The following is a 10,226-nucleotide window of genomic DNA, read 5'->3' on the forward strand; positions in this document are numbered from 1 at the left end:
TGTTTTGACAACATCATTGTTCCCAAATTACCCCCGCCCAACGCCCACTTTAACTCATCGGTAAAACGAAACATGGGTATGACAGTAATTTAACCGTCCCCCATTTCCATTGCCGATCAAAACACAGGGTTCTTCTTCGTCCTCCTTGGCTGTGTACGAACCTTCGATTTCGAGCTCGGAACTCTAATTAGAACCCTTGGAATATTCGATTCCGGACGTATCGACGAATCCCCAAATCAAAGAATCGCGCTTGCTTGGCCGCCAATTGGACATCATTGTCTCCGATTTTTGAAAGGTATAAGATTTGAATTCTGAACTTCGGTTTCGATTTAGTTTTGCTTGATTTAAGTTATGCGTGTCGAATTTTGGGTTTAATTTTTGAAGTGTGATTGAAGGTTTGTAATGCTTAATTTATCTAGGGTTTCGTGCATTCAACTTTTAGGGTTTCCATTTTCTATCTGCGAAATTTTTTTGGGGTTTTTAAGGTTTTATTTATTTATTATTGAAGTGAAATTATAGATAAATTTGAGCTTAGAAAGCAATGAAGCTCAAAAATCTTAAGAGTAGACCAAAATTTGAAAATTTTATGTGACCGAGTATCTGTTTTGACAGGTACATTTTGTTGATTAGAATGGAGAATAATTGAAGACATATTAGGAAATAGTTGTCTCGTTGAGTGAAATTTTAGCGCGAAAGGCATTGAACTTCCGAATCATACATCAGCTGGAATAATCCGCCTCCGAAAAAAGTGTAGTCAGGGAATTTTTTATTTCCAAAGAAGGGAAGATGATAAATGTAAAAGGTACCTATGGTGACTACATTGTCACTTCGAGATAGCTGTACTAATTTAATTATCTCAAGTTTTTTTTTTAAGGTTAAATAGAATGATGAGTCGATTTTGATTATTCTAAGGTCATGACGAATGTTAATTGAGCCATCATATGGGTGTTGGTGATATCATGTGTTGTTCCATTTAGTTTGTTCATTAACTTAGTTACTATTTATTGGTCAATGAGCTGCTTATGGAGGGTCAACCGGAACTTCGAAACTCATAATTAAATGGTATCAGCAATGACTTCATTTAAATGTTAGCTGATATGATTTTCCTTAGATCTTTGGTGTGTTCTTATCCTAATGAACATTAGTAGCAAACTGTGGAAGTACAGGGATAGACCTGGGAGGAGTTTGACTAAAGGATAATCTTTCTAGCGATTGTTTGATTGGGTAACTAAGGAGTTACCTGGAGAAGCCATACCTCAAGAAGCTTAACCAAATCATTGTCAAACTCCCAGGAATGGAATATTACCCCAGTACAGTAAATTGTGCATGGTTGAAGTTAGAATGCTTTCTATTTACTGTCAACTTATCTGATTCTGCTAGTCTAGTTTTTAAATTTATTTTTGTGTGTGTAAGTGTTTGATCTCCTTCTAAAAAGTTAATTCTTGAGTACAAGGTAGTAATTGTCTTTGGTATATATGTAACATGTCAAGTTTTGTGCATGAATTTATTGATCTTAATCAAATATCATTGTGTTGATCGGAATAATGTTAACATTAATGGAGCTGCACCCCATAATGATATTCTTAGGTTTCGGTTCCTGTGCAAAATTCTCAAATGGCATACACATCAGTTGCATTTATTTTTGTTCACTGTGTGTCCGGTTTATGATGGTCTCATGGTTTCTCGGCTAATTGCTTGGTTGCTTATATATTAGGATATGTTGATAAACCTTCTCGTGTGGGTTGCTTCGCCAATTTGCTTTTATGAATTTGCTTTTATGGATGTAACAAGATTGAACTTCTAATGTGCCAATTTGCTTTTATGAATTTGCTTTTATGGATGTAACAAGATTGAACTTCTAATGTAAGGCTTAATTTCTTTCCTTCTTCCTTTTGGATTGTGGAGCTTGCAAGATTGTTTTAATCCTTTATGTTTAGGTTAGTAGTCTGTGGACCAGTACTCTGAAATTAAATGTACTCTTACTTTTAACTGTGATCTTTTCGACTTGTTTTACCCTTGAACGAAGAAATCCACAATAAATGTTCTGTATGGTTTATGCATCTCAGTCCAGTTTCTTGTTTATACTTTTCGCAATTGGCTACTTCGTGTTATGTTTCCCATCGTTCTTTCTTTTATATCAGTATTAAGGATTTAAAATGACTACCCATCCTATGATAGCTGAAATCATTAGTTTGGAAAAAAAGAACAGGGATTTGGCTTCTTATCTTATGATCCTTATCTGTTTCAGGTGAGAGTTTGGGTTTTATGTGCTGTTGCGCCCTGTCATTGTCATGCACCTCTGTATTTTATGGCTTTGTGATACGGATAGAGTGTGGAAATTGATGCGATGGCAACTTCTAGCAAGTTTGATCTCTCGTCTGGTAGCCCGGATAGACCATTATACACCAGTGGACAGCGAGGATCCCACATAGCTACTGCATTGGATAGATCTGGTAGCTTTCGTGAAAGCATTGAAAATCCAATTTTATCTTCACTTCCAAACATGTCAAGAAGCACGTCTGCAATAACACAAGGAGATGTAACGAACTTCTTCCAGTGTTTGCGCTTTGATCAAAAGTTGGTTGCTCCAGAGCACAAGTCTAGCAGACAAGGGGACTTGAAAAGATTTGTGAGTGTCGCTCTTAATGTTTCACCTGATGAATCTCCATCTGCTTCAGTAAAAGGAAAGTTGCTACCATCTCCTATTCCGGAGGAAATAAAACGAGTTAAGGCTGGTCTGCGTGAAAGCTCTATTAAGGCCAGGTATATTTGTGTATATTTTGCAGTTTGGTTTGTAGTTGTAACTTTTAACTACTGCATAACATCAAATAATTTTACAGGGAACGTGTAAAAACTTTCAATGAATACTTATCTGCGTTCAACAAGGTTTTCCCAAGCGTACCATCTAAGAAGAGATCAAGAACAGAAGGCTTTTCTAATGAACGTTCTAGTTCAGTGTTATCGAGTGATCGGTCAGTCCTGGGGACAAATATGGGCAAGATTGGTATTCAGAGTCATACTGTCACTGGTGGTTTCGAACTTGAGCAGCAAAAGTCTGAAGAAAGGACTAAGAACTCTATCCCGAACAAACGCACTCGTACTGCTTTGGTGGATATGAGGGTTTGTATTTTGGAAAAATTCTGCTACATTTGCTTTCTTCCCTCGCCTTGTTCGTATAATAATAATTATAATAGTAATAATATCTTGAGTACTGTAATGAATGTTTTGTTTAGAATTAGCTTCAAGGAACTGTTGTAGTTGTGGTTCTGACTAAACTGCATTTTGTCTAAAGATTCCTTAGAAATCATCGTAAGCTGTTTTGATTACTGTATTTTGCTACTGGGTTTATGGGCTTATTCGGATGGTTAACCTTGATCTAATATGGAACTTCTTCCACTTAAATATCACTTGAAATGTCATGCATGGGAAGATTTCTTTACTTGAATGAGTGGGGACATGGTATTGAAAGGTAGTTTGTTTTTGTGCATTTTAGTAGGTTTTGATATGTCGTCTACTTCTTTTTCATTTTTCTCGGCATTGTAGTGCATACATGATTGCATATAATTATGATTATGCATGCTAGTTAGCACTGTTTTATTGTTCTCAAGCTGTGGACTGTGTTGCACATTGCATTGGTTTTTTGTGCTTTTAATCATGTGCATCCCACCTGGTAATCCATGCAAGTTTGATTGATAATGTCTGTTGTGATCTTTAAGTTCCACTATTAGTATTTGCTGCATTGTAACTCCTCTAAGGGAAGACTGACATAATTATGATAACTGTAGATGGATGTGCGGAGTACTTCTCTTGTGCGGCCATCCGTGATTGTAGACAGGGATAGGGAAATGCTGAGGCTTGCAAGTAGTGGTGCAGTTCAGGGAGAGGATCGAAATTTATCTAATAGTGTTGATGGCTGGGAAAAGTCAAAAATGAAGAAGAAGCGTTCTGGGATAAAGCCAGATGCTTCTCCAAGTATGGTATCCAGTAAACCAATTGATGGCTACCGTGAAACTAAACAGGGAATGCAGCAGAGGCCTGTGAATGATGTGCGTTCAAGGTCAAATATTGACTCCCATGGGTTCAGGTAGGACTTCTTAAATAACAATTTGCTCTTCCCATAAGGACAGACTGCCTAAAATATTGTATCCCTCCATGTTTTAGGTTAATTTGATAGGCATTTTCGCAGTATTTAGATTTTTATTTCTAAAAGGAACTTGGAACAAGTAATTCCTTTTAGGTCAACTTACTGGTAAAAAAGTCTCAGTGATTTTCAATGCTAACAACCTTATGCTTATTGTTTATATACTTCCACTGAGGATCCATAGTGGATGTAGTAGCTCTTTATACGTTGTGCAAGTTATTGTTTGTTACCATTCAATCACCATTTCTGTATTGAAGTTGCACAACATATGTAGAATTTAAAAGTGCCAAGGTTGTATTTTATGCACCTAATGGTTATGCAAATATCAGGTTTAATTTTACACTTTTTTTTTCCACCATCTCTATTTGGATATTGATGATAAGAGAGAACTTGTAGACACAACTTGACAGCACCCTCTAAAGTTGTAAAAGGGTAGGATGAATCAGAAAAAAGAATGACACCTAATTGTATGGTTAAGTTGTTTTTGTTCCCATATGTAAAATGCATACTATTTCTTCCTTTTCATGTTTCCATTTGAGTTGTATTGTCCAATTATTTATGGAAAACATGTTAATATTTTTCGGTCAAATGAGGAAAAAAATGTTAGTGCATGATATGAAAATACTCACAATTCTCTGAATCTGAAAAACCGTGTTTAGATATTCTGGGAAAATTATGCCTTTTATTTGATGATAAAAAGGGCGATGTGCTTGGTGTTAACAATTGCCCGAAGGATATCTGTATCATTGTGGAGTCCTTTGTCTACCAGTAGTGATTGTTTAAACTTCTGCGATTATTGACTAGAATGAACCCCATGATTGGAGCTGGAATGGATAGCCCAGGACTCTCTTCTGGGCTTTCAACTCATAGTACAGAGAGCGAAAGGTTTTTTCTGTCATATGAAAACTTTTTCTAAATTGGGTGACTCGAGGGATCAATCTTCTTGTTGTTGACATGTTATTTCAATGAAATTTTGCATATTTATTTTATGTTGATGATTGCTTTTTGTGATATACTGCCTGAGAGGAAATGCTAACACCTTGTATTTTTATAGGCCAGGAGTCACTAATGGAGTTGTTGGAGTCGGAAAGTTAGACGGAATCTTGCAACCAACTGGCTTGGGCTTTCGTTCATCCATCCCTAAGACTGAACCAGACAACCCTTCCCTTATCACTGATAAGAGAGATCGCCCTATTGGTACAGATAAGGAAAGGGCGAACCACAGAGCTGTTAATAAGTAAGCATATCATCCATAGTATTTTCTTGTGTGGTTATCTTTTGGAGTGGTGTTCTGGTGGTTGTTAAGGGCCTAAAACTGCTTATAGATCTATACCTCAGTTCCTCCTATTTATTTACTAATTTGTGTTCTTTCCTCTATAAGACTGTGTTGATGTCTTTCTTTTATACTGTATTTCTTTCAGGGCAAGTGTCCGTGATGATTTCAATTCAGCGAGTCCTACCTCAAGCACAAAGATGAATGCTTCTGTTCGGGCTCCACGATCAGGCTCAGGTGTGGCACCCAAGTTGTCCCCAGTTGTTAATCGAGCAAATGTTCCTAATGATTGGGAAATTTCTCATTGTACGAACAAGCCCCCTGCTGCCGTTGGAGCTAACAATCGCAAACGCATGTCATCAGCACGATCTTCATCTCCACCTGTTGCTCAATGGGCTGGCCAGAGACCACAAAAGATCTCCCGTACTGCAAGGCGATCAAATTTTGTTCCTATTGTTTCAAGTAATGAGGAAACCACTCCTATGGATAGTCCATCTGATGTTACTGGTAGTGACATTGGGCTGGGATTTACCAAACGCCTGCCTGGAAGTTCTACTCAGCAGGTTAAGTTAAAAGCTGATCCTTTGTCTTCTGCTGCACTATCCGAAAGCGAGGAGTCGGGAGCTGCTGAGATTAAATCCAGAGATAAAGGCAAAAAGACTGATGAGATAGATGAGAAAGTTGGACAGAATGTTCAAAAGGTGTCCACTCTGGTCTTGCCATCAAGAAAGAATAAGCTGGTTACTGGGGAAGACCTTGGAGATGGTGTTCGGAGGCAAGGGAGGACAGGGCGAGGTTTTGGTTCCACAAGGACTCTCATGCCAATGACGGTTGAGAAGGTTGGAAATGTTGGAACAGCAAAACAGCTAAGAAGTTCCAGACTTGGTTTTGACAAGAGTGAAAGGTTTAAATATTGTACTTCTGTATACTTTTCTGACTGTCAAATGATATCCTGTTTATTCTGAACAGTTAGTATTTGGGATTGACTCATATTTAAATATAACTTGTTACACAGCAAGGCAGGCCGACCGCCAACTAGGAGACTCTCTGATCGAAAGCCCTATACACGTCAAAAGCACACAGCAATCAATGCAGCGGCAGATTTTGTCGGTAGGGAAACTTTTAAATTTCTGAAGGAATAACTTTTTGACTTTATCTTTGTTTACTTTAGTGTTTTTGTTCCTTATTCACTCTTGTTTCAATTTCCTAAGTTGGATCAGGTGATGGTCATGAAGAGCTTTTGGCTGCTGCAAATGCTGTTGTTAATTCTGGTGCCTTTCTCATTGATAACTTTTGTTTTTATCCTATTCCAACATTTAATTTTTGTTGAATTAATAGTTCTATTATTGCTGCAGCTCGTTGCTTCTCCAGTACATTTTGGACGCAAATGGAGCCATATTTTAGTTTGCTATCTGATGCCGACATAGCTTTCCTGAAGCAACAGGTGATAGCCTGCTTTAATTAGGGGGGAGAAAGGAATATATGTTATTATTTTCTTGAAAAATGATGTCTGTAAACACTGTCATTTCACAGAGATGTTTTACTTGGCATTTATATTCAAGAGTCAGCAATGCCCGTCTCTGCTATGGATAATGAGGACTTCTAATTTTCTATTGATTTACCAGGGCAACATTGAATCTTATGTGACAACTCCAGCTCAAGTTCCTTCTAGTGTAGATGGTAGCACTACTGTTGCTAATGGGCATGAAAGAGTTGAATGTGAACCAAGGAGAGGTGACTTTCGTCCAGAACAATTTGTCCCAGGAACTGGAGATCATGCTGCAATTCCCCTCTGTCAGAGACTCTTAGCAGCGTTGATTGCAGAGGAGGATTCTAGCAGTGTAAATGAAGACGTTACATTTGATTCATATGGAGTTGATTTCGATCTGGATGCAGAGGTGGAATCCAATGGTTTGGATTATCAATCACAAGATAACATTCAGTTTGCTGGGCATACTGCTTTTAATGGTTATAGGATTACTGGGAAACCAGAATATGATGAGCCAGGTGTAGTGGGCATCCCAAACAAAGCAATCAATTCGGACTTTGGTCATTCACGAAATGGTTTCCTTTCAGACCCAGCAGTGATGCCTGGACTGTCCTGTTCAGAATTTCAGTATGGTAACATGTCGTTTGATGAAAAACTTCTCCTGGAGGTTCAAAGTGTTGGAATTTTTCCTGAACTAGAGGTATGCTTCTAGAAGACACTAGTTTTGCTTTCTTTGGTTTTACTTGACGTATCATAACAAGCTTTTCCTTTTGAAGCTTTTTTTTTTTTTATCATTTCCTTCTGCTGATGGGGTTAGAAGTGCATCGCTCCTTTTATGCTGAAATGTTTCAGAATTATATATTTTATCCTGTAATATGGTTTATTAATTATACATGTTTTTGCATAATCTTTGTCAAGCCTGATATGACACAGACGGAGGATGAAGGAATTGATGAGGAAATCAGGAAACTAGAGGAGAAGCACCATGAACAGGTATTTTCATATATAGAATGACTCTGTATTATAATGAATTGTGGAATGGATATGGATAGGAGGAGCTTAAAGAAATTAATCGTTTTGGATGTATTGGAACAGTTTTTAGTTGCTGCGCATTTGATTTTGTTATGAACTCTGTTGTTAAGGTTTCCATTTAATGTTTTTTTTTCCTATGTACCAGGTCTCCATGAAGAAAGGCTTGCTTGATAGACTGATGAGGTCTGCCTCCATAGCAGAAGAATTCCGAGAAAAGTAATTAATCCTTTATCCTGTGGTTATTTTGCTTAACCTTCTGTTCATAATGATATAACGATTCAATTTGGTTTCCTATAGGGAGCTTGAACAGCGTGCCCTTGACAAACTTGTTGGAATGGCTTACGAAAAGTATATGGTAATTTCTTTGACCTTTCATCGTCATATTTTCTTGCCATGCAATTACTCCTTTCATCGTCATATTTTCTTGCCATGCAATTACTCCTTGTAAGGTTTTCAGGTTGCAAATTTAGGTGTAGTAACTGAGGCCTAGAGCTGTAACGTCTAACTTATCCATAAGATCCATAAAAATAAAGACTGTTTCTTAGGATGGCCCTCTACTGCCCTTTACTGTCAAAACTCTTGCTTGCTGTCTTTTAGTTCTTATTAGTATGGGATGTAGCTCTGATTTATTTGTCAAAGTTCTGGCTTGCTGTCTTTAACATATATATTTTTGTGATAGAATTCTTGGGGTCCTAATGCTACTGGTGGGAAAAGCTCCAGTAATAAAATGGCCAAGCAAGCTTCCTTAGCATTTGTTAAGCGGACGTTAGACCGATGTCATGAATTTGAAAAGACAGGGAAAAGCTGTTTCAGTGAACCCTTATATAGGGATATACTTCTTTCTGGCACGGGACAAGCAGAGGCTATTGCAGAGGGTGGTAGTGCCTCCAGAGTTTCCGGTATTTCTTCTTGTGCCTCTGAATTAATATTTGTGAATGTGCTTTCTGTTCCATTATCTTCCGATGCATTTTCTTCTATTACTTGTGTAATCAATTGCATAAAGGGATGAAGGACTCTGCACTCTGGATATTTTTTATGCATTTTCTTCTGTTACTTGTGTAATCAATTGCATAAAGGGATGAAGGACTCTGCACTCTGGATATTTTCTTCCCTTTCTTTTTCATTCTCTATTGATTGAAGTGTCATTTTTTATATATTTGTTATTGTCTCTTCTGCAGCTTCCATGGGTTCCCAGCCAAGCATTTCACAGTTTAGTCAGAATGTGGATAATCTTAATGTCATCCTTTCAGATGTGCTTCAACCTTTAAATAACTTAACTGAACAAACTGCTGGTAGAGAAGAGACGTGGTCCAACAGGGTCAAGAAGAGGGAATTATCACTTGATGCCGTAGGGAATAATATTGGAACTTCAAATGCTGCATCGGGTATGGGAGGTTCTTTAACGAGCAGTGCAAAAGGAAAGAGGAGTGAGAGGGATAGAGACGGAAAAGGGCACAACAGGGAGGTGCAGTCTAGAAATGGAACTACAAAAAGTGGTCGGCCAGCGGTATCTAATGTCAAGGGGGAAAGAAAGTCAAAGACGAAGCCTAAGCAGAAAACTCAACTATCTATTTCAGTGAATGGCCTCCTTGGCAAGCCATCAGAGCAACCTAAACCAGCATTGCCATCTGGATCAAAGTCAGGTGAAATGACTACCAGTAACAATGCCAAGGATAAGGATGAGTTTGCCATGGATGTAATGGAGGACCCCATTGACCTGTCTCACCTGCAATTACCGGGAATGGATGTATTGGGTGGCCCTGATGATATTGATGGCCAAGGACAGGATTTGGGTTCGTGGTTGAATATCGATGATGACAATTTACAAGATCATGATTTTATGGGTCTTGAAATTCCAATGGATGACCTCTCAGACTTAAATATGATGGTTTGAAGTTTTCTCTGTATAGTCTTGTTCATTATACTATTGACAAATGAAACAAAATTACTGTTTCAAGAAATGACCAGTGATAAGAATAGTCATTGGATTATCCACAGTCCCCGCTACACATGCATAGTCGTTTGGCTATCGGTCCACAGTTAGGTTATATAGATTCTTTTGTAGGCTCCTGCACAAGTTTAATTTTGAGTGAACCTTTCGGATGTTTTGGATTTTGCTCTTGTATTAAGTTGGTGTCTTTGACTGTAAAGATCTTTTTGTTCAAGGCACCAGTTAGTATGGCTTAGTGATTATATCTTAGCAAACAGTGTATCCTGCCTGTAGCGTTCAGAGAACAACGCCCTCTTGTACATACATTTTATTTTCCTAATAAAATCAGCTCTTAATTTAA

General features: G+C 38.0%; 1 protein-coding gene across 4 annotated transcripts; it reads left to right on the forward strand.

The window, feature by feature from the left end:
* Positions 1-10,226, forward strand: LOC126605967 (uncharacterized). Of its 4 annotated transcripts, XM_050273424.1 has the most exons (17): positions 1-295; positions 613-802; positions 1,715-1,805; positions 2,249-2,763; positions 2,841-3,120; positions 3,786-4,084; positions 5,196-5,378; positions 5,563-6,318; positions 6,430-6,524; positions 6,626-6,685; positions 6,770-6,858; positions 7,040-7,603; positions 7,822-7,896; positions 8,081-8,151; positions 8,233-8,290; positions 8,615-8,834; positions 9,114-10,226. In XM_050273424.1, exons 4-17 carry the CDS (start codon positions 2,348-2,350, stop codon positions 9,827-9,829), a joined length of 3,882 nt encoding a protein of 1,293 aa, XP_050129381.1. In that variant the 5' UTR covers positions 1-295; positions 613-802; positions 1,715-1,805; positions 2,249-2,347; the 3' UTR covers positions 9,830-10,226. The 4 variants fall into 4 exon arrangements, with proteins under 4 accessions (XP_050129381.1, XP_050129380.1, XP_050129383.1 ...); XM_050273423.1 differs by lacking the exon at positions 1,715-1,805; XM_050273426.1 differs by lacking the exon at positions 1,715-1,805 and having other exon boundaries at positions 6,635-6,685.

The sequence above is a fragment of the Malus sylvestris genome, chromosome 15 (assembly GCF_916048215.2).
Source record: "Malus sylvestris chromosome 15, drMalSylv7.2, whole genome shotgun sequence".
In the NCBI taxonomy this organism is placed as follows: Eukaryota; Viridiplantae; Streptophyta; class Magnoliopsida; order Rosales; family Rosaceae; genus Malus; species Malus sylvestris.

What these genes read in the sequence shown, in the direction of transcription:
- LOC126605967 (XM_050273424.1), top strand. Translation starts at nt 2,348, where the DNA reads ATGGCAACTTCTAGCAAGTTTGATCTCTCGTCTGGTAGCCCGGATAGA. An exon ending in GAAAGCTCTATTAAGGCCAG is followed by an intron (nt 2,764 to 2,840) that starts GTATATTTGTGT and finishes ATAATTTTACAG; the next exon opens with GGAACGTGTAAAAACTTTCA. An exon ending in TGCAGCGGCAGATTTTGTCG is followed by an intron (nt 6,525 to 6,625) that starts GTAGGGAAACTT and finishes CAATTTCCTAAG; the next exon opens with TTGGATCAGGTGATGGTCAT.